At 41.6% G+C, this 25,182-nt stretch overlaps 1 protein-coding gene across 4 annotated transcripts in view; it reads right to left on the reverse strand.

The window, feature by feature from the left end:
• Window positions 1–9,991: 9,991 nt before the first annotated feature.
• htr1d (5-hydroxytryptamine (serotonin) receptor 1D, G protein-coupled) overlaps window positions 9,992–25,182 on the reverse strand; it is a 43,093-nt gene continuing 27,902 nt past the window's right edge. For all 4 annotated transcript variants that reach the window (XM_054741647.2, XM_015969913.3, XM_054741646.2 and 1 more), the window contains exon 2: window positions 9,992–13,578. In XM_054741647.2, the coding sequence (XP_054597622.1) occupies window positions 11,782–12,906 (1,125 nt within the window). In that variant the 5' untranslated portion in view covers window positions 12,907–13,578 and the 3' untranslated portion in view covers window positions 9,992–11,781. The remainder of the gene's footprint in view (window positions 13,579–25,182) is intronic.

A 25,182-nucleotide genomic window follows, 5' to 3' on the forward strand; every position in this document is an offset into this window, starting at 1 on the left:
AATGGTGAGGTACGTCTATGTATAGACTATAGAAAGCTTAATCTGCAAACCATTCGCGACGCATATGCCCTGCCTAACTTGGAGGAGTCCTTTTCTGCTCTCGCTGGATCACAGTGGTTTTCTGTGATGGACCTCAAGTCAGGTTACTATCAAATAGAGATGTGTGAAAAGGATAAACCTAAAACTGCTTTTGTTTGCCCGTTTGGGTTTTATGAATTTAACCGTATGCCACAAGGAATAACAAATGCTCCAAGCACTTTCCAACGGGTTATGGAAAAGTGTATGAAGGACATTAATCTGAAGGAAGTGTTAGTTTTCCTAGACGACTTGATCGTCTTTTCCAACTCCTTGGAAGAACACGAAACCAGACTTTCTCACGTTCTTGAACGGCTTAGAGAATACGGACTCAAGCTATCACCAGATAAGTGTCGTTTTTTCCAGACATCTGTGCGTTATCTTGGACATATAGTATCTCGAGATGGCATAAAAACCGATCCAGATAAGGTGGAAGCACTCAAAACATGGCCGAAGCCTCAGACTTTGAAGGAACTCCAATCTTTCTTAGGATTTACCGGTTATTACCGACGCTTCGTTAAAGATTACTCAAATATTGTCAAGCCACTAACATCTCTCACGGCTGGTTATCCACCCAAACGGAAAAACTTTAAAACACCACCATGTAGATCAAAGTACTTGAACCCCAAAGAACCCTTTGGGAATCGTTGGAGCCAAGACTGTGAGAAGTCCTTTCAAACTATTATTGAAAAACTTACCACTTCGCCAGTTCTTGGCTACGCTGACGCAAAACTCCCATATCTAGTACACACAGATGCTAGTACGACCGGACTCGGTGCAGCGCTATACCAAGTGCAAAACGGTGTCACACAGGTAATCGCTTATGCAAGTCGCGGTTTAAGCTCTAGTGAAACTAGGTACCCTGCGCACAAGTTGGAGTTTCTAGCCTTAAAGTGGGCCATAACAGATAAGTTTCATGACTATTTGTATGGGAACACATTCACTGTCATTACTGATAATAATCCGTTAACTTACCTCTTAACAACGGCAAAACTCGATGCAACGAGCTATCGTTGGCTAGCTGCGTTGTCCACCTATAATTTTGACATCAGATACCGTGCAGGTACACAGAACGTTGACGCGGATGGCCTGTCTAGGAGGCTGCATGATAAACCTGAAGACAACTCAAAATTCACTGAGGAATGCCAACGACTAGATGAGTTCCGATCTCATCTTTTATCCTCTGTCAAAGAAGTCGAGCTTCAACTTCAAGCCGAAGCAGTGAAGGCAACATGCCAAAAGCACATGGTCTTGGATGAGACTGATTCTCCTTGTGGTTTAGTTCAGTCACTTGCCATGTCTGCAGCGGCCATTCCAGACCTATTCCAGTTGGAAGACAATAGTGACAGTTTCTTTGCTGTGCCCAAGTATAACCATGCTGACCTTGTCTCCTTGCAGAGGAAAGATCCAACCATTGGCCGAGTCATTCAGCTGCTTATGACTGACAATAAACCGCCAACTGATACTATTGCAGAACCCCCGGTGGTTCTTAACCTTTTGAGAGAGTGGAAACGGTTTGAGTTTCAAAATGATTTACTGTACCGGAGACGCCAATTAGGACCAGAGACATCATTGCAGTTAGTCTTGCCTGATTCATTACGTTCAACAGTCATGCAAAGCCTACATGATGATATGGGGCATCTTGGGGTTGAACGTACGACAGATCTCATTCGGTCCCGTTTTTACTGGCCAAGAATGGCTAGTGATATCGAAATCAAAGTTAAAACTTGCGAAAGATGTATCCGTCGAAAGGCCCTCCCTGACAAAGCTGCTCCAATGGTGAGTATTACCACCACCAGACCTATGGAGTTAGTTTGCATGGATTTTCTCTCCATAGAACCAGACAGTAAGAACACTAAAGATGTCTTAGTGATTACAGACCATTTTACAAAGTATGCAGTGTCCATCCCAACCAAAGATCAGAAAGCCACCACCGTCGCGAAGAACCTGTGGGAACATTTTTTAGTCCACTACGGGTTTCCTGAGCGTCTTCATAGTGATCAGGGACGGGATTTCGAATCACGTACAATCAAGGAACTTTGTTCTTTACTTGGTATCCGTAAAGTCAGAACGAGCCCTTATCACCCTCGTGGCAACCCCGTTGAACGGTACAATCGTACATTACTCAGCATGTTGGGAACTTTACAAGCCACTGAGAAACATCACTGGCGCGATTTTGTAAAACCACTTACTCACTCGTACAATTGTACAAAAAATGACGTGACGGGATACTCTCCCTACGAGCTAATGTTCGGTAGGCAGCCTCGGTTGCCTATAGATATTGCCTTTGGGTTACCGCATTTGAACAAGCCCTCTATAACTCATTCTCAGTATGTTAAAGAACTGAAGAGTCATCTGGAACAGAGTTATGACATTGTCATAAAAAACTCTCAAAAAACAGCGAGGAAGAACAAAGAACGGTTCGACAGAAACATTCGTGAGTCCACACTAGGTGTGGGAGATCGTGTTTTAGTCCGAAATCTTCGCTTAAGAGAAAAGCATAAATTAGCAGACAAATGGGAGCAAACAGTGTATATAGTTCTCAAACAGATGGAAAACTTGCCAGTATACACTGTAAAACCAGAGAACGGAGAAGGACCCAACAGAACACTCCACAGAGATCTTTTACTGCCTTGTGGTTTTCTCTCTTCATTAGAAAATGAAACAGAACGCGTTACGAAACCTAGCAGACCTCATACAAGACAGAGTTCAGCCTTAGAACCTGACCCAGATGAGCCACTTGACGAAGAGGTAGATGAGTTTTATTACTCTGATCTTCCACAAGTGCTAAACCGACCATCCTATCAAATAGCGGTCACCTTGCCAAATAGGGAACTCATAGCAGATTCAGGACCGGTAAATAATATTCAACAACAAAACACACTATCCTTACACACAGGGGATCGCAAGGAACCAACCTTAGCTGGTAAGGAAAATGCTGAATTGTCCTTACTTGACAAAGGCATCAACACCGAAACATTCTTACCTGACAGAATGAGTGAAACTGCGACATTCTTACCTGAAAGAGTGAAAGAAGCAGCAACATACTTACCTGAAAAAACGAAAAAAACCAAAGTATACTTACCTGACGTAGAAACGGGGGATGAAACTAACACAAACCTACCTCAATTGGATGGTGTCCTAAAGTCGCAGCAACGTGATGTAAGTTTTGAACCCATCATACACGATCAGACACATACATCTGAAAAGACCAAAGTCTTAGAGAATAGCTCATCAGCTCTGTCGGAAACAGAGAGCTCACTTCGTCCTGTCTCAGTTGAGAATCAAACCGAAACGGATGAGCATGATACTGTGCAACCAGAGATGTATGTCAGGAGATCTGAACGAAGTAGTCAGCCTCCTCAAAGACTAACTTACTCTCAATTGGGCAATCCACTAGTGACCGTAGTTAGGTCCCTTTTCCAAGGACTTAATAAAGCTTTTATTGACTCTCTTACTCAAGAAGTTGTGTACCCCGTAGAAACAATGCACAGGGACGTGCATGATATTTAATGGGGGAGGATGTAACCCAGAAGCTAGAACCTTAATGAGGTATTAACTAATTGGCTTACTAATATGATCCATCCTCAATTTAGATAAAATATAAAATATAAATTAAGGAAATTAACAATACTAATTAATAGATATCTAATTAACTAATAGATAATTTCATAATGAATTATTGGAAGGGTGAATAACTAAAATAACGAGTTTAATATTAAACATCGGTTAAAACAAGAATCTTGAACATCCCTAACAGAAACAGAAGAGGAAAGCTGTATACTATTGGTCCAGGTGGGAATCTGAAATTTCATTGGCTGAGAGAAATAAGTCCCGCCTCCGCGAAATAAAACCGTGCGACGCAGCTGAGCGAGAGGAGAGACAAACGGCTGTGCAGCACGCAGATACAGAAAGCAAAGACTGAGCGGTTAGAGAGAGAGAGAGAGAGAAAAAAAAAACAACGGTCGAGGCCGTGAAGAACCCTGATTTGGGTGCCGCATAGATAGAGGGAGAGGCGGACTTGACTCCTTCTAATAAGAGCTAGGAACTTGGAACCAACGCGGTGAGTAAAGAAAAAAGAAGAGAAAAAGCTAACGATGCAACTTAAAAAAAAAAGGAAACTTAAATAGCTTATCAAATTAATTCCATTCTTATAGATTTGTGTGGAGACGACAGAGTGAACCAATCCTCTGTAGGAGGGAACCGTTGGAGCGCGTTGGTGAGTGAATGAGATTAAATTCAGTAAATTATTAAATTCAAAAAGCTAATTACAGCAACCGAGGTGACAGCAGTGGGCTGCTAGACGTTAGATCCCAGGAGTTAACATCTCAAACTACCAGTTAACGGTGGTAGGGCATATAGGAGTTAACGGCTCAAACCGCCAGTTAACGGCGGTAGGGCATATGGGATTCCCAGGAGTTAACGGCTCAAACCGCCAGTTAATGGTGGTACGGCCTAGATGTACAAGGTCCTCAGGGGCGTTATAGCTAACGCCATAGAATTAGCAATGCGTCCCTTAACCAAACATTTAATAATAAAAAAAATAGATAAATAAAAATAAATAAAAGCTAACTGATTAGGGAGGAATTATTTTACAAAGGTGGACCAAAGGACCAGAATTTATATTTTGTTGAATTTTGTTATAGAACATTTTATTTATTTATTTATTTATTTATTTATTGTGTTACAGATATACAAGGTGTCACAATGCTGTATAGAAACACAACTAAATGTATCCTTGTTGTCATGAATGTATTTCTTGTTGAATAGTGTAGAGTAATAGAATCTAACTGAGCCTATTGAGCTGAACAATTGTTGTCATATGTAATTATATTTCCAGAGCTACTGAGAATTATTTTAATAGACAATCAAATTGATGTTATGTTAGTTGAACTGTGAACCCAAACATGATTGGCTATGCCAATAGAGTGAAGCATTTGTTTAAGTCTGTAAGACTTTATGCTGTGATGTGACGAGAAGGGTCGATGCCAACTCGCTAACAGTCCTGTTGTTTACAGGCTGGGTTTTTTTTTTTTCCTTGGGTTTGATCCCGACTCCTATGATCACTCACTTGGAACGAGAACTGGATTTCTTCCTGACGAGGGAGATGGCGAGCCTTAACCACTGAACGAACCAGGACATCTCAAGTAACTGAAGAGCAGACTGCTCTCTTCTGTGAACAATCTCAACGGTGCGGTAGGAAAAAATCGCACCACCGGACTCTGACTTTCACCCCAAGCGTGGGGATTTGACTTGACGCCGGCTGACTTGTGACTCATATGATCAAATCTCATACCGAGCATTTTACTATTGTCGATTGTTTTCATCTGTTTTTGTGTGTTATCTTTATGTGTTATATTTCCCATTATTATTAAAATTTAGTATATAAACCGTTTCATGCTATACCCGTGACTCCAGTCATTCTTAAACAACCTCCAATTCTCCCCGAACCTAATTATTGGCCCATTTGTTTATTTTTTCTTTTAATTATCTTATTGTATCCTGTAATCCGGTTACAAATACCTTACAAAAAAATTTCAGTATCAAGGGAAAGTTGAAAAATCATTCAAATAATTGATCCCCCATGTTTGTAGTCATGTATATGAAGTCAGCAACGGTGACTCTGACTGAGAGCGCTACATAAACAACTCAGACAATGTGCTGGAGGGAATCAGATCCCATATGTGTACGTTAAAATGCCAGTTATAGTAGTGCATTGCACTCTATCTTAAATCTGCATAATTTATATAGTGTATCATCCGACTAACCCTAACCTTTTCTTCTGTTTATAGCCTGCTGATACCATTTTTCTATGATTTAAATGGGAGAAGAAATAGTCATGGGGAATCTTATCTTCCACAGTGAGCTGGCCCTTTTACACGGTGGTTAGAAACATTAAATACAAATGAAAGATAAATCTTTTTATTCATGTTAAATCCACTATATTAAGCTTTTACTTTGATGAGCAGCATGACTTAAAAATCAATTTTTTAGATGTTTTCTGTGATGTTCTCACCAAGTTTTACACCTTTAATACAGTTAGTAAAACAATATAACAAATATTGGTTTCCTTGATGATGACACATCCATTTTAATGCAAGCTAATGCCATGCGGCTCGGTTTGCAAAACTCAAAAGTTTCTGCTTGATGTGGAAAAGGTCTAAGATCACAGTGCTGTTTAATTCACAGCCAGAGGATAAATATTCAGTGCGTCTGCGTCTGCGTTTCCATCCAGCTGTTTTTGAGTTGTACATTATCACACGCATCAGTGAAAGTTCAGGTTTAATTGAGTGCTCTTTGTCCTCAATGCAACAACACTGTCAGTTAAACAGATTTTTGAATTGCAAAACATTCTAATTAAATGTTTAAATGCACATAAAACTGGTAGCTCTGTGAGCAAATTATACCAGAATGCTTTTCACTTAGGTGATAGGTTCTCCGGTTTAACGCTGCTGATTCTTCTAACAACATTCGTGTATGCCTATGAAGGCATGGCAACATATTTTCTTTCTTGTTTTCTTACATAAAGGAGTTTGCATGCGTTATTGGAGATTAAGCTGCTTTTACAAATAGGCTCTTTGCAGATGTTCTTTTCTTTTCTTGTCCAAACGTTCCTGATTTCCTCTGTGACTTTCTCTGTGAGAAATATTTAAAGAAAAACAACCCGTATGCATGACTATTCGATTTCTCTTCAGTGAAAAATGAAAGTAGTTTAAAAGCTTTAGCTTCAAACATGCTTCTTTATTCTAACTATGTGGAAGAGAGCTTGTATCGCCTCCTTGGAGGATGCACCTCAACTTAAAGATTGTTTATTCAGTCACTAATTTAAAGGATGATGCTGATCAATAATATAAAAACATATTTAGCAGAGATTATTTTTGTCCTTTTGTCAAATCTTTGTCAGTAAAGTTCTTTAATAATGTTTTGTGGTGACAATGAGATGACAACATTTGACCACCTCAAATGTCAATAAAGCAATGCATCATGGGGAATGAGAAAACTCATTATTTCATAAATTCTGCTGTGGTTTATGTAACAAATGAATGCTCTGACAATCCTGCTTCAGGAAATATACGTTAACCAGAGGAGTGGTGAGCAGAAAATGGCAAGATTCTGAGTTTTACTCATTATTATTCATGATATGCAAACATTTCACCTCTGATTGGCTAATAGCATCACAACTCTTCCACTGTCTTCATTCAATCTTCTTTCATGGGTAAAATAACTGAAACCTTAATGTTTTATCTCCACAAACAACACAAGCCTGAACGTGTTCCACTATGTTGTAAAGTTGCTAATGCTAATAGTTAGCTTCTACTAGTCAAGATGCGCTTTGCTCTCTCCTGGCTGTTAAATCACAGCTTCCCCAGTAACAAGCCAAGATGGATTAGTCCATGAATTCAAAGTTTACAAATTTAATGCAAGAATTGGGGGCGGAGGACCACTTTTACAATCAGCATGCATGTGAAACTCATAGTGACCAATCGTAGTTTGAAAAGATCAAGTGTTTGTCAAATGACGTTCATTTTTAAAGGAATTCTTTGGAAATTTTTCATATTTTTAAATAATTTTCTTGCACCAATATGTGCTAAAATTACTCTTTACAGGGTTACTAAAATGTCACCCTGACCCCCCACCGCCCTCTGTGGCCTGAATGCCACACCTGCAACTTCTGAGTAGCAGGCCTACTTACTTGCCACTGCAGTCTGTTTCCAGCATGTTTTAGACCAGAAATGCAGCTGATTTGTTTGATTTAGTGATGAGTCGCTCTTCTAGAAACTAATGAAGGCTGAAGAGACATTTCAGCTGTGGGATTAAGGTGTTGAAAAGGCTAACTCAAAGCGAGGAGATACATTTCACTTTTGCTTTGACCACAGATTATTATTACCGGACACTAGGGGGTCCTAAATGCAAGCAAAACCGCCAAGTATCCTAAGAAAATTGACAGAGGACATTTGAGTTTAAAAAAACTTTTCTGGATGTTTTAAACGTATAAACATTTCAAAATATAAGTTTGAAACCCTATTTTATTAGGATCTATGAACTCAAATATGGCATCTTGCATTTTGCATTCAGCTGGATAAGTAAGGTGATTTTTTTTAATGTTTGTTTTTTCCCCTTTGGCATCACAAACAACACATATTACAATCTGTGATTTTGTTTGTTCTCAAAACTGTCAAACGTCATTTAATTATCTTTTAGAAGTTCTCTTCCTGAAGGGCCTTCTTTCCACTCTGCTTCTTCTATGAGGCAGGAAGTGACAGTTCCCATCTCACCAGGTTAAGTGCATCCTGACCTTTTGGTTTCAGTGCTCAACACAGCCTCCATCTAAGCTAATCTAGAATGGCATGACTGCTGTTGGCCACCACTGTGTATTTTTAGTATGCATTTTTGGGTGAATTTTAGCTTATCTTTAGCACCAATGGGAATTTTGTCAGGCCAAATCAGATGCAACTAGGCTTCTTTTACAGCTGAACTTGGATCTTTGCACAGATATTTATTTACTGTTATGTTTCAAATTCTGCTCCTCAAACAATCTCATTAGGAAACATTTGCAGGCTTTGGCGATTCCCCGAGGCATAAATCAATAGCCGGTGGTGTATTCAGAGCCGTTCGCTGAAGAATTTGATTCTATTTGTCTGAGACGATTAACTCAGAGCTAACTATAAATGTGGAAATCACATGTGGAGTCTCTTCTCTCAGTGCTTGGCATATTTACACAGTAATTAATTTGACAATTAGTCATGAACTCCCCTGACAATTGATCATTTATTTAAAGCATGGCTGCTATTGATAAAAGGAGAATATGAATGAATTGGCCTTATCTCTCCTATAATTAGCCCAGCTGAGCAAAGTTTCTCTTTTTTCAGAAAGCCGAACAATTTTCCAGAGATGTATGCGACCAATAGCCTTTTTATTAGATACACCTTACTGGTGCCACGTTTAACCCCATGTTGTCTTCAGAACTGCCTTAATTCTTAATGTAAGACGTTCAAAAATAAAATATTTCTGGTCTGCATTAACATGACTGAACCACGTATTTAAATTCTTGGTAGAAATCTCATGTTCCACCACATCCCAAAGGATCTACACTGAGATCTGGTGACTGTGGAGACTATCAAAGTCAGGTGAGCTCCTCATAACGTTCAAGAAACCAATTGGAGATGATCTGAGCTTTGTGACCTGGTGTATTATCCTGATAGACGTAGCCATCGGGGTTCATTGTGGTCATAAAGGGATGGACATGGTCAGCAAAAACACTCAGGTAGGCAGTGCATCCCAGGGATCTAAAGTGGACAAGAACACCTCCCTCACACCATAACACCACCAGTAATGGCCTGAATTATTGAACGCAGAATGGATCAATGCTTTTCTGTTGGTGACACCAAATTCTGACCCAAAACTCTAAATGTTGCTGCTGAAATTGAGATTCATCAGACCATTAAATATTAAACAGTTTCTTATAGCTCTGGTGAATTGTTGCCCCATTTTCCTGCTCAGTGGCGCACACAAGCAGTGACCAGGGAAGGCTGGGGCCATCCCTGGAAAATTGTTGGCCACCCCATTGCCCCCCAAGGAGAACGCCCCCCTTAATAAAGAACATTCATGTTTACACAAACCATACATTCATAAATGTTAAAGCCAATCTATTTAAATAGGATTTTATTTTAATAAATATTATATTCAGTAAATTGTATTTTAAATTTATTTGATACTCATAATTAAATAATATATAAATCACAGTAGTTTTGTTCATTATTTAAAATTTCCAAAACAATCCAATTTCAAACAATAACTGAAACTAATAAAAATTTGCCCTTTTTTGGAAATATTTGTGTTTCTCATATTTGAAATAAATATGTTGAATGAAACTTGTTTTTTAAAGAAAAAGAGTGCAGGAGCGCGCATTGCACTGCTACAGAATAAAACTTTCCTAGATTTACCACAGGGACCAATTTGGTGTGCCACCCCAAATTTATCATGGGCCCCCTTAAAACATTTTCTGCGTGCGCCACTGCTTCTTCTTCTGTGCTCCATCTGCTTCAAGGTTCAACATCTTGTGTATCAGAGATGCTTTTCTGCAGTCCTGGTCTGAATGACTCTTGTTTCCTTTCTATCATATAGAACCAGTCTGCCCATTCTCCTCTGAACTCTGACATCAACACGGCACTTTCACCAACACAGCTGCTGCCCACTGGATTGTGTCATTACATTTCATTACCTCTTTTCACATTGTAAAACCTAGAGATGGTTGTGGGTGAAACTCCCAGTGGATTAGCTGTTTCTGAAACACCCAGACCAGCTATTTGGGCATCAATAGACACAGCACGTTCAAAGTCCCTTAAATCTCCTTTCTTCACCTGTTGAACTTCAGCAAACTGCCTTGTGATTGGCTGGTAGTAAGCACCTGAACAGGTGAACGATAAACTTGCCAGTGAGTGTATTTTCAGAGTGAAAGAATAATAAACCTAATGTAACCTTTAACAGCTATACAGATCTAAACTGTGAAGCTGTTGCAGCCTGCAGAACAATGGGGGTGTTGTTTTTGTGTGCAGTGAATAATGAATTCAGCAGTCGCTTCCAATCCTGTGGAGAAAGAAAACAAGGATACTGCAGCTGCAGTACCACAAAGATGTATATTCAAACACATCTGGCACTTTGATTAACAAACAAACAAACAAACAAACAAAAAGCAATGACATATGAACACATGAAATCATTAAATGGAAGAGAATTATCTTTATTCTTGTTGAACTGATTTAAAATCCCCCATAGACCCCTGTTGGACATGAAAAAGAACTAAAAGACACCTAAAATAGTAATTTCACCCAATGGGCTATAATCATTGTTTTTATTCATAATAATCTTTAATGGGTCACATGGTTCATCATTGCTGTTTTTTTAAGGCTCCCACATAAACATTTTTATTTCTGCTTCTCACCAAGTCCACAGCATCTACAGATGACATTTTGTTCACATAAATGTCAAATATGAATTAAGCGAGATCAATTTCTGCCGTTGTCTTGTCTGTGTTGCAAACTGTTAGAAAAATCCGATGCTGTAACATTTTGTGTTAATAAATGGAGTGAAAATGCCATTCCCATTTCAACCTCTGTAATGGCAGATGTGCTTCATTGGAGCATAGCATCAGAAACAACATTTACACACACACACACACACACACACACACGCACGCACACACACACACACACACACACACACACACACACACACACACACACACACACACACACACACACACACACACACACCTCTGTCGAGTATAATTGCTTATGTGGGAACGAAGTGTTGAAAGTTTGTGGTTGTTTGAATATTTTACTTCACCACGCTGTTGAACAGTAACACAGAAATAGAGACAACACATGTTTCATGGCTTTGCATTTCTGCAGAATTACATCCAATCACTGCTGTTTCCACCTAGCCACAAAAGTTAGTTGTTGTTTTTGGCCAAAAATAGCAGAAAGAGTTGCATTGCCTTTAATTGGACTTCCTCTTTGTTTTTTAAGGGATATCTCAGGCAGAAAGGTGAAGGTCTCTCTTTTGTATAGATGCATGCTCAAGTCTTTAAGGTGGATAAACTGAAGGCATCCAGAGATCTTTTCCATATGATGGAGCTTTAAAATGAACGGTCATTCCATGTATTTGTCCTTTTCCACTTCGTGTTTTCCTGCCAGCTTTAGGATCTCAAAAGCTTGGTCGGCATTTGATGAGTTTATGGAAAGCCTGCTTGAAATCGTCATTGAAGGCAGTGTAGATAATAGGATTAATGAGTGAGTTCAGGTATCCCAGCCAGGTGAAGAGATCAAACAGCACATCACTGAACCAGCACGTTTTACATATAGCAGTAACGAGAGTACAAACAAAAAACGGGAGCCAGCAGACGATGAATGCTCCCAGGATGATGCCCAGTGTCTTGGTCGCTTTCCTCTCCCGCGCCGCGCACAGACGTTTCCTCTCCAGCACGCTGTCTGCCAGCTTCACTTTTACACTATTCATGAACACAGGAGATCCTCCGCCTCCACCGCCTCCTGCCCTGCCAGTGTGTAGGTGTGAATCCTGGTGGGAGCTAGAATTAAGAGAACAGAGAGAGGAGCCTGCAGAGGTCTGGATGAGCTGTGCTGTGGTGAATCTCTTCCCAGATGATGGAGTCTTAAAAATACGAGATCGGGCGGCAACGTAAATCCGCCCATAGAGGATGATGAGAAGCACTGTGGGAATGTAGAAGGCGCCAAAGGTGGAATATAAGGTGTAAAAGATCTTTTCTGTGTTTACCACACACTCCGTCAGTTCCTCTTGTGCTTTGGCCTGCCGCCAGAAAAGTGGAGGCAGAGAAATAGAAACAGAGATCACCCAAACCACCACCACCATCATCCCTGCCCTGCGCATGGTGCGGTGTTTTGAGTACTCCAAAGCATCTGTGATGGCCCAGTAGCGGTCCAGTGCGATAACACACAGGTGCAAAATGGAGGCCGTGCAGAAGGTGATGTCAGATGAAAGCCAGATGTCGCAAACAATCTGCCCCAGAGACCAGGTTTTGGTCACTGTGTAGACGATGCTTATCGGCATGACTAGAATAGACACAAGCAGGTCCGTGATGGCGAGAGATCCTATCAGGAAGTTGGCAGGTGTGTGGAGCTTCCTCGTCAGAAAGATGGTGGCGATGACGAAAGCGTTTGACAGGGCTGTAGCAAGAGTGACGACAGCTAACAGAACATACAGGGAGACCTGAAGGCTGAGAAGAGTCCCCTCACTCCAAAGTGGGTCTGTAGCATTGTCACCAGTGGCGTTGTCCATGATTTCAGTCCACATTTAACGATCCCAGTGATCAGTCAGCTTATATCAAAATCTAGATTGACCATTTTACTTCTCCTGTAATAACTGGCTTCATTGTTGTAGCTTCAGGAGAGTCAAATCCTAATTTGTATTCAGCTGTGGTCATACAGGCCATCTCTTATCTCATCTCCAACCAGCAGGCATCGACACTCTCTGACCAAGCTCTCCTATTCATCAAACGCTTTAAAGGGCTCCTCCTTTTCAACAAAGCTAAGTGGGGAGCTGCATGTTGGAAGATGGTGACAGATTCAAAGGTTAGCTTTATTTTTCTTTATCTTTTCTGAGGTCCACATGAGACCTTTGGTTTTGGGGATTTGCACATCTGCTGTCTGACGATGCTCAGAAGCCTAAAACATCAGACTTAAGATTAAAATAGAATCCTGATGTGGAACAATTCTAGTTATAGAGTCTGCTCATGGATAATTGTTCAGTATCCAAGGGGATTTCTGGCAATTATACACAGGTTTGCTGGAATGTGATGAGCAGCAGAGGTATTTTGTTTAGGTTTCCAGAGCTGAATAGGTTCTTTCCCACAGCGTCTCCTTTTTTTATGCATCGATTGTCTAGGAAAGTTTTGAAGTGTAGTGTCCACGGGGATTACAAGGTTTAGTCAGACTTTAATCCAGTGTCCTCTGAGGCATTTATGTCCTATATGGAACAAAGAAAGAGAAAGAAAGAAAAGGAGAAAACAATTACATATTTGTTTTAAAACTGCCATCTTCTGTATATTTTCTGGATAAATATGTAAAAACAAACCACCAACAGGGTAAATTATCTGGGGTAAGAAATGTACCATTCAGAGCCTCACATATTTGTAAAGTGAACCTTATGAACTCAAAGTTATTAATACCCGAACGCCTAAACGCTTGGCTTTAGAAGCAATGGAATCTCTAGAGATGAATGGAAAGCCCTATGATTTGGCAGAGTCACAGGTCAGACATTTGAAAATCACAGACACCACACACACAAGAATGCCAAAACATTATTTTATTTATTGATGAATGTTTTCTAAGATGCATTTTTCTCCAGGTCAGGGATGGGGCCCTGCCTCAAGTGGAGGAGTTCGTTTCTCATGGTCTTGTTGACGAGTAAGGGAAAGGAGCACGAGATCAATAGGTGGATTGTTGCTGCATCTGCAGTGATGCCCCTGTTGTACTGGTCTATTGTGGTGAATAGAGAGCGATGTACTGTTCGATCTACGTTCCAACCCCCACCTACGAGCTTTGGGTAGAATGATGGGCCATTCCCATCTGTACCGGGTCGGCCTGGGCCGGGTAGCCCCAGTCAGCCCCAGCCTGGCCCGGTTGATTCCACACATCCTTGTCTTAAGCCCATGTGGGCTGATTCTACCCACCAATCAGAGGCTTGCTCTAATGGAAGGTGTGAATTTGCTGTCAGCAGTGGGTGTGTTGGCCCTGGTCGGCCTGAAGCAGACCCCCTCGAGAAGAGGGCTGAGAATGAGCCTTGGTTGGTCCAGAAAAATACCAGGCCACCCAGATATAAAACAACCTACGCTACCCGGCCCGGGCCGACCCGGTACAGATGGGAATGGCCCATGAGATCACAGGAACAAGGGGCCAACATGAGTTTTCACCACAGGGTGTGTCTGGGCTCTTCCTCAGAGACAGGGTTAGAAGTTTGGTCATCCAGGAGGGGCTCAGAGTAGATCTGCTGCTCCTCCACATCGAGAGGAACCAGTTGAGATGACTCAGGCATCTTGTTAGGATGCCCCTGGATGACTCCCTGGTGAGGTTTTCTGGGAACATCCAACCAGGAGGAGACCCAAAGGAAGACCCAGGACATGCCGGAAGGACTATGTCTCTCGGCTGGCCAGGGAACGTCTTAGGATTCCCCCAGAGGGGCTGGCCCAAGTGGCTGGGGAGAGGGAAGTCTGGACCTCCCTGCTTAGGCTGCCACCCCACTACATGACCTCGGATAAGTAGAGAATAAATGGATGGATGGATGGATGGATGGATGGTTGGATGGATGGATGGATGGTTCATTGGAAGATGCATTATTGACATATTACTAGACTGACTCATTTCAAAATACAACCAAATAATTGAAATGTGCCAAAGCGATGAAGGCCACGAATGATGTCGAATCACCTGGAAAAAACATTTTGTCCTCCAACTTGCCATGTGATATTAAAGCTTCATTCTGTAGTTTCCCCCCTTTTGGGAATTGTGTATGATTTTTCAGAAATCCATAACAGCAATGCATCAAATTATTTTTTGCTAAGCCCGCCCCCGACCCGTTGCACCCCATGCTATTTGAATTACTGTAAATCCTCTAATACAGGCCGGTATTCAATTAAAGGCCGGGTCTCCAATTTTGGCCGGTGTCGGAGTCAGCGGAGGTGAATAATGGCCGGTCTCTTATTGTGGCCGGGTGGAATGTGGTAACAAGCAAGTACGGGGGCGGTTGTGTCATCGTCTCACTTTTGATTTGCCAGTGATAGACCGCGAGGGTAACTTTAACCGTGCGGAGACGAAGAGGAGGCGAAAATTTGATATCAAGTTCAAAGAGAACGTGCTGATTATGCTGCAGAACACTCTGGGGAGCGGTAGCAGGGGTTGTATGAACTAGTCGACTTCACTATAGTGACTTTTTATGCCTGTCGTCGACTAGTCGCTGTCACGTGATAATGACCGGCAAGATGCAGCCCTCGGAAAAGACAGCAGCCTGCTATCAGCAGGTGACAAACTCCTGCGCTCGGGGGGGGGGGGGGGGGGGGCAACGCGCTGTGCCAGTGCGTCGGTACTGACACGCGATCGTTCATGTCGGTTCATTTCCTTTAATGTTTTCTGTCTTTTATTTGTGCCTGATGTGTTTCGCTGCTGTGGAGTGGAGCGCATCACCTTGTCCTCCGACGCACTGATCACTGATGCGGCCGCCAAGCAGGGAGCGCTCCGCTGTTTTTGCGGTCGGATCTGCCTCCTGAGCACGGCCACAGTAACAATCAGGTGTTGCCAAATTATTTAACACGCGATCGTTCATGTGGGTTCATTTCCTTTGATGTTTTCTGTCTTTTATTTGCGCCTGATGCGTTTCGCTGTGGAGCGGGGCGCATCAACTTGTCACCCGGTGACGCACCGATCACTGATGCGGCCGGCAAGTAGCGAGCACTCTGCTGTTTTTGCAGTTGGTAGATCTTTTAGAACTGCAGTTCAAAGGTAACTCATAAGGTGAATATATATGAACCCAGGTAGCAGTTTTTCTTTAGGATTGAGAGGAGATGCAGGAAGATAATAAACAGACAGGACAGAAAAATAGTCAAATAAAAACAAGTTAGTTTTTGTACCTGCTGGTTGCAACAAACACCATTGAAGGTAATCAGAAGTGAGGAACAGAAAATGAAATAATTATTTTAATGTTTAGAGCAGCAGGAACTCCGAGAGGCTGCAGGCGCATCAGTGAGTTTGCGGCCGCTGCGCAGGGGGAGGGGGGAGATGGCTGAAGCAGAAACTACCGTTGTTAAAAGAAATGTGTTTAACTTTGAAAATGTGGGCGCAATTTTAATTGTCAAAAACTCCAGCGAAGCATTAGTTAATTTTGCTCAAATAGAAATAGAGGCCTGCCTCTAATACTGGCCCTCCTTCAATAAAGGCCTGGAGCTTGATGAGCTTAAGTCAAATACAGACCCGGGCCTGTATTAGAGGATTTACAGTAAGCACCGCTCAGCATTAGCCAATAGCGTTCGACATTTTCTTACGTACAGATGTCAATCACAGAACGTGCGTGGGTATGTGGAAGGACCTAGAGTGATGCAGAGTAGACAACATTTCTTAAAAGTATAGTTTTACGAGAGGCGCTGCTTCCAGATGTAATCACCAAAGTAAGGAGAGGAGTTTAGGTACAATACATTTTTTTCCATCTCTAGATGGTGTACTCTGACAAAAAAAACTCTGGATTTCTTCCAAAATTTTAACAGCTGCGTCATGCACAGGGTAAAATCCCTGCGTAATTTCCATAAATGAAATGATAAGCACACCGTTTTATTCTACTGGTTTTAGTTTTTTTTTTTTTTTTTACATTTCATCGATCTGTGAAGGAAGGAACGGGCATTTTAGAGTAGAAGTCTTCTTCCACGTTAAGTTCTAACAGACTTATACAAGCATGAAAAACAGGAGATGAGAGAGAGTGAGAACGGCAAACGTTTATTTTAAAGCAGTGGTTGGATTGTTGAAGTCTTCCCTGAGGAGGAGACATTTTTTTTTGGAGGTCAGCCCTTACAATAGCCTGCAGGGACCATGTATTAAACACATGGTGAGGCTTTTTATCACCTCTAGACTCTTAGGCCTAGTCCACACGTAGCCGTTTAAAAAAAAAACGAATATCCGCCCCTCCAAAAACTTGCATCCACACCACCTCGTTTAAAAAAAACTCTGTCCACACGTACCCGGATAAATATGTTGTTAAGGACATGCCAGACCTGTAGGCGGCAGTACTTCCCCCGTTCTTAACCTCGTCCTTCGTCTGTGGTCTTCCGCAAGGAGCAGTAACTCCGCTTGCAAACACAAACAAGCAAAAAGCACTTGGACAATTGATGAAGCGAGCACAGCTCTGAGGGCATCCATGCTGTTGGCTAGTGTAAACACAGGTCGCACACGTGATGTCAGCATTTTTTGTCGCGGAAAGTGACGTTGCGGACCTTAAAACTCCGGTTTTGTCTGTCCACACGCAGACACCCAAAACGGAGAAAACGCAGATCTTCACTTTGGCCGGAGTTCTTAAAAAGATCCGTTTTCATGTGGAAAAAACTCAGTTTTCGTGTGGATGACAGGCCAAAACGTAGAAAAATATCTACGTTTTGGCAGATCCCCGGCTACGTGTGGACAGGGCCTTAATCTCCAAACTGGGAGCTCGAGTTAATAGTAGTTTTGTGGTTAGACTGCACTGCAGAATATTTCTGATCAGAGATTTCAAATGTTTTTTTTAACATTTATGTTTACATTTCCATACAGTGATTAAAAATCAGGAAATTTAAAGGCACCCCCCAACAACATAATTTTTCAGGATTCTTCCTCCATTTTCCACATTCTTTTCATTTATGTTTCTATGTAGTGTAACTACTTATTCAGACACAATGGCTTTATGCCGTATGTTTCTGAGCTTCTTAATCATGACATTAGGTGTTTCTTTTTTTAAAAACACAAATACTGTGTCATGAACTGAACTAGAGGGACCCATGATGACACCAAACACTGTAAAGCATCTTTAAAAGTCTTTATTAGATGTGAAGTCACCAGAGGTCTGAGGTGGGAACTGTCCGGTAGGGAAATCCAAAAGGCGAGATCGGGGACTGAGCCGGATCTGAGCCAGAAGATCAGAGATGCAGAGGAGCAGACAGAGAAATCCAAAAAGCAAAGTCAGGGACGGAGCAGGGTTCTGGAGCTTCGATGGCAGGGTGAGTAACTGGCTGGAGAATTTACTGGCAAGAAGTGTTCAATAATCTGGCGATGGTTGAAGAGCAGGCTGGGGTTTAAATAGCAGAAGAACAGGTGTGGAGGATGAGTTGATGACAGGAACAGGTGGGATGAATGAAGTTGATTGCGGTTGCCAGGGAAACAGGGCTTGGCTGGGGCTTGATGAGGGGACCAGGTGTGTTGCATGAAGGCTGAGGAGGGTGAAAGATTGGGAGTCATGACATACTGGGTGAACTTTGGTCAAACTTTGGTCTGATCAATAAAATCCAAAAAGAAAGTTCCTGTCAGCAGTGTTCATCTAATAAAAGCTACAACTGGGTTTTACAAACGTCATGCCAGCTTGTTTCTAAATCCATTAAGGTATGATTAGACCAAAGTAATAGATGTAAGAGCCAAGGCTGACTTCCACAGAGTTTCTGTAGACATGACTGGATTAGCTCAAAAGAAATCACTGGAAAACATTCAGACATGTTGATTTTTTTATTCAGAATATCCTGACTGGCTTTGATTTATTGTCTTCTTAGTGACAAAATAACTAACTCTCTAAATACTAGATTTTTGTTGTGTTTTATGTGAACTGTTAAAAGGCAAATAATGTAAACCTCAACAAACTCACAGAGGACAAAAACCTTGTAATTGGAAATATTAAAACAACATTTGTTAGAATATGTGATAAAAAATGTCTTTACTCTTTTCTATTTTTTTTTCCTTAAGTGGGTTCTGGCTACCCTCTGGGGGGGAAAACAGCTGAGAAAGAGCACACGGAAATTCCTAAAATCCAATATGGCTACCCTGCACATAAAAGGTTTATCTTGTAATTTTTGTAGGTTTTTATCTCAGTAATTAAGTGTTGTCTTAATTCTATTAATGAAAATGTTGCGTCACTGTTTAATGAATAGAAATAGACTATGCACATCAAATAGCAAATTGTACTGGTTTTCCAATTTGCAACTGAAACCTTAACTAGTTAGGTCTGACATAATTCCCAGATTTGAGCTCTGACTTTCAAGGTATAAGGAATGCATCAGACATGCAGGACTGCTTATATGGAGAAAATCATAACCACAATTGTTTAGTTTACTACATAATTTAAAAATGTTGATTTATTTTTCATCCTTAGCTGAAAAACTGTGCTGCAGCTTGTCAAAATTAGAGTTTGATGTGATTCCCAGAGCACTAAACTGATTACTTGTTCTCCAATTACTTCACCATTTTTCAGGTTTCGTATATTTGTATATTTTAAATAAATATATACTTTTATCTATCAACAGGCATTAAAAGTAACAGAGTGGATTTTCCCTGTTGATATGGGGCAGCACATATTTAAATCATTGCAAGCAAACTGTTTTTTTTTTGTGTGTGTTCAAGTAAGACCTTAACGGATCTTACTTGAACACTTATAGGGTCAATAATCCATGGGAGCACTATTTTTGAACGAGTACTTCGTCCAGTCTTTCAACCTCCAGCAAAATGACAAGACATCAGACTCCTTTTCATTACTGGCAACAAGCGAAGAGGTAAATGTGTAAAACAGCAATGTTTATGAAAGGTGAAAAATTTGTAACCTTTTCTTACAAATCAGTACATGTATTATGTCCTCACGGGCTCCCGTAGAAGCAAACATAGCTTCCAATATGGCATCGCCCAGAGACTTAGATCTGCGCCGATGTATTTTATACCCAATTTTTATGATTACGTGTTACAAAGCCGCCAATATTTATCAACAACTGGGCATCATTTAAATCAATTTCAACAACATTTGGATTTTTCCAGAGATTAAGGGTAAAAATTACACATTGTCTCTTTAAATTGGGAGTATGAAGTTTTCTGGATCAGTAAAATCTAAAAATATCTAGCAATGATGTTTAAAGGGATTACTTCTTTACTCTGCCAACTTTGGCTAGTAAAGAGCTAGCATGCACAATGTCGATGTTCCAGCTGGCTAAAGTTAGGCCCAGTCTCATTGCTCGCACTGTGCCCTGCAAACTTCAGCAAACTGCACTTGGAGAAAGTGCGCTGCAACCCCGGGTTCCCACCGGAGCCGTCAGCAGCACGTTACTGCAGCAGCACGTCTTGCTCTCGTAAGCTGCTGCTTGGCCCTTCCCACGAGACGCAAAGCAGCAGGGGAGCAGCTGTCACCGACCGAGCACGAAGTCACACGAGTGACTTCGTCAGTAAACACAACAACAAGCAGGAGAAAACTACAACATGGCTCCAAAAGGTTTGTGTTTTATGTTCTGTCCGTTTTATAATCGCCAATACGGACCTGAAAAACAAAGGAGACCGCTAGCTAGGGGATAACTTCTCACGGGGCCGCACAGTTAGTAACCTTTTTTAAAGTAAAGCAACCGGAAGGCAGTACGTTCTTTATTCTGAAAATCTCGAGAGCTTCTCTCCATTTCCGCGTCCGATTTCCTGTCTATCCTTCCCCAAAAATGTCGAACTTGACCCGTTTCAGAGGCGTCGCGCGTAGAAAATAGAACCGGCGCGTAAAGGCCGCGACATGCTGCTCCTGAGACGCGGCCGACTCTCGCTGCTGACGGCTGCTGACGGCTCCAGTGGAAAAGGTTCTGTTGACCACAGCGGTTCCTATCAGAAGCTATGACGTGCTGCTGCAGTAACGTGCTGCTGACGGCTCCTGTGGAAAGCCGGGGTAAGACTTCGAGTGCGTCGTACACAACTGTACAAATAATTGCTGAATTGAGATGGGAGCATTTCGTCATCGATCGCAAAACATGTTGGAATGCTGGTTGCTGTGATTCTTCTTTTCAAAAACCTTTATTAACTACTTTTAAACAAACAGCCAAACAGTTATTTGAAATTAATTTACAATCATTGCTGTTTTGCCGAAAAGTTTTAGAGCATCAACTAATCGCCCTCAAATTAAATAATTTCATTATAAAATACATATTTTCAGAAAAGGAACATGAGCCTTTTCTCCTGCAGCAATGAATTGTGGGTAATACACTTCACCCAAGTCTGCATCGCTTCGGACTTGGGTGAAGTGCGGATCAAGGGTGCAAAAGGGGAGTGATCAACTTACGCTCTTGAGAATCAGGACACCCTACGCACTCGCACCTCTGGTCAGGATTGAGCAATTGAAGTGCGCAAGGGTGGAAGTGCGAGTATTGAGATTGGGCCTCAGGAAGCATCAAACCAAGGGTCCATGGCATGTAGCTTACTGGACCCCAGTTAAAAGCCTTGATATACTTTCCTAGAGTGACCCCTGTGCACATCCATGGCTTGGTGTAAATACATTGTTATGTGATGACCATGTGTGAATAAACAACACAACTTGCACAACAGAAGCTTTTTCATCCTATTCATGGATTCAGCCGTCATCTGTTTATGAACAGTCTAGCGATCTTATCTTGTGCACCAAACATGAATCACGAATAGCTTCAGCTGCTGATGGTGAAGCATCACACCGCTCATGCAGCATGACTAGCGGTCACACTTCATTGCCTCAGAAGAGCCTAGTAAGTGTCTGTTAGGAGTGCTCATTGAAGTATTATTGAATTCACCTCGTGGTCAGCTAGCAATAAGATTGTTGTGGAGAGCACCGTCTTGACCTTGTTTCAAGCTGCTATTCTGTAAGATGATTCCGGTGCGTGGCATTTCCCGCACACACACGTGCATTAACATGCTAGATGTGTAAACAGATTAAATTGTTTGGTCATCTATCAAATGAGTAAAGGACAAGGCGTATCTCCAAATGGTCTGGTCTTGAGCACAGTGAGTTGATGAGTTTCATTATGAATGATTGAGAGGAAAAGGCTTATCAGTGGAGGACAAGTCTAGCCTAAAATGGGCTGGGTGCTGTTTGTGTAAAATATATTATGGGTACATCTGGCTTTGAAATTGAGGATCTAATACAACGAGGCATGGGCTGGACCTGCAGAGAGATTCATCATCTCTTCTGTAGCGAGGGTCCAAGCAAGATCACAAGAAAAAGACAGGCACATTTTTCTTTGGATTTACTTTTACAGAACAGAAATAGAGAACACATTACAATGTTTGTGCTTAGTTGGCCTCATTGCTACACACACACACACACACACACACACACACACACACACACACACACAAACGTGCACACACACACTATTTGCTACAAGTCCAAATTGTTTCTTTCAAGCCTGGGCCATGTCCAAACAGATGCTGTAGCGAGTGCAGCAGCCTGTTTGCTGGTCTGGGTGAAACAGTAATACCCTCTGAACCCATCAGGCCCCGGTGGAGATAGGATAATTGATTTAGCTTAGAGGAGGCAGAGCCATCCGCTGTCAGCTAATGGCTGGTGTTTACTAAAGTGTGTTGTAAGCGGTGTTGTGGATGTGCTCTGTGTTTGTTGGGGAGATGGGGGGGGGGGGGGGGGGGGTGGAGGGGGTGCAAGGTCATGTCTACAGACAAAGATGAAGCTTGATGAAAAGATGAATGCTAGCAATCAGATTGTTGCAGCTGAAAATAGCATCAGCTTGATTTTAATTCCATAGCCTCGTCTGTTTCTTATCGCCCTGCTGCTGCAGTCCAGACAACAGATGACCTGAGTTAATAAGAACGCTGATCTGCTCATCTAAGTCGGCTGCAGTAATGTATCATAACCTAAAGCAATCATTTTTGACTGACAGCGAGAGGTTTCAGTACTGTGGTAGTTCCGACTGTCTCTGGCTGGAAGTAATGTTGCCCTCTTCCATTGTTGCAAAGGGAAGTTATAATATCTGGTTTATGAGCACTGTTGTGTAAATTGTTTGGAGCAAGAGTGTGGTCCGGGACATCGTGGATGAAATGAGTTTCCTCCGCAGGATGTCTGGGATCTGCCCCGTAGAAGTTCGACGAAAAGCTCAGTCATCCGGGAGGGGCTTGGAGTAGATCTGCTGCTCCTCCACATCAAGAGGATCCAGATGAGGTGGTTTTGGCATCCGGTTAGGATACCTTCAGGACACCTCTCTATGTAGGATTTCTTGGCATGTCCAACCAGGAAGAGTCCTAAGGGAAGACCCAGGACATGTTGGAGGGACTGTGTTTCTTGACAGGCCAGGGAACCCCTTTGAATTCCCCCAGAGGCGCAAGCCCAAATGGCTGGGATCACCATCTTGTTTCTTGCTCAGAGAATCCAACTCCGGTTCTAGCTCAGCATTTCCCGGTCCAAACCTTAATGGCCTATCATAACGATAGAATAATGTGCACAAACATTTAAAAATAACACACAGATAGCTTTTAGGTTACAGTAAAAGTCTGTTTTTGAGCTCATTTCGTCCTCAACGAGGTGGCGCCAACGTGGCGCATTGAAAACACATCAAAGGCCTATGAACTACCGCCTGTGTGTCGAGTAAGCACAAATTCACCGTTGATATCCGCCATTTTAACATAAAACAACATAAATCTGCTACCTTGGCTTTCCATTTACATGAAATTAGCAATATAATACAACAAAACATTTCTTTCATGAAATAAAATACATTTTCTGAAGTCACCAAGTCCCGTTCAGTTATGTTCACAACGTCACCAAGGCACAGCAGGTCAGGAAACAAAAATACCTTCTCCAGAGTCTCTAAATGGCTTTATGTGGACTTCTAGGTTGGTATTTCATATACTTTTGTCTTATTTACGCAGCAGCTCCGCAGGGAGTGTCTGCATCTCTTCCTCCGCAGCGCCAAAGTGAAGGAACTACCCGGTTGGCTGTAGCGGATCATGAGTCACGCTACAACGTGCCCTTCAAAATAAGAGTCTGAACAGATTTTTTTTTCCTGAATTAACATAAAAACCCATGAACTTGCAAGTTCTTAACCTTTTAACATGTTTTTAAACACAAATAAAATACTACATCATGAAATATAAAACTGCTGACGTCTTCAATGAGTCATTTTACCCACTCATGATCTATTTATTGACTATTTGTCACCTGTAATATATTTCTTTTGACTGTTTCTATTAACAGGCTTTTATTTATTGGGAGCTATGTTAACCAGGGTTACACATGTAAAATCACATGTGCAGACCATGCTGTGTCTGGGCCACCCCCAATAAACACACAACAAACCCATTTCCAACAGGTATTGACATTTAAAGACTCAGTACTAGTTCTAATGGCTTCTGAGAATTGATAGGAATAAACCCAGTTCTAAAAAATAGAACTGTAGTGAGCGTTAAAGGGAGAGAAATTAACCCGTGCTAACGTATTAAGTTCAAACCTCTGGACTCATTACAAAGGCTGAGAAGGATAATTTCAACTCTTCTGTAAGCTGATGGAAACGGACCAAACTGTAGAAAATGGGAAAGTTTAGCTTCTTAGCAGGATCATTTACATTTTGGTTGTTTCTGTTAATGAAAGTCCACCACTTGGAAAGAGATTGCAGCTTGTTAAAATGGGATTAAATACAGCTTTTGTCGTTGTCTCTTGATTTTGTCCCCAAACATCCTCCAAGAAAGCATAAAAGCCTCTCACAGCAAAGAAAGCTGACAGTAAGAGAAAAACACTCTTCCTCCTTTTTGCATTTTCCACATTTACTCTTATTCTAAGAGTGAATTAAAAGGCTAGGTGTCAATCTTAGTTGCAGAATATTCCCTTCATTAGCTGACTGTGAGAACATCAGTCACATAAAAGTTTTGAGAGGAAATAAGAAACAGGACAAAACAGAATCTGGTGATAAGAAACATTTAAACCAAAAAGCAAAAGATAAGGTAAAAATAATTGAAACCCAGATTGTATCATCTGGATTTTCTCTCTAAATATTATAAAACTAAAAAGAAAAACAACTTGCAATTTTAGCACAAATTCACAAGAAAACTCCCAAGATAAAAGTTTGTATACGGATATCTTTTT

Source organism: Nothobranchius furzeri, chromosome 18 (genome assembly GCF_043380555.1).
Source record: "Nothobranchius furzeri strain GRZ-AD chromosome 18, NfurGRZ-RIMD1, whole genome shotgun sequence".
NCBI classification, from domain to species: domain Eukaryota; kingdom Metazoa; phylum Chordata; class Actinopteri; order Cyprinodontiformes; family Nothobranchiidae; genus Nothobranchius; species Nothobranchius furzeri.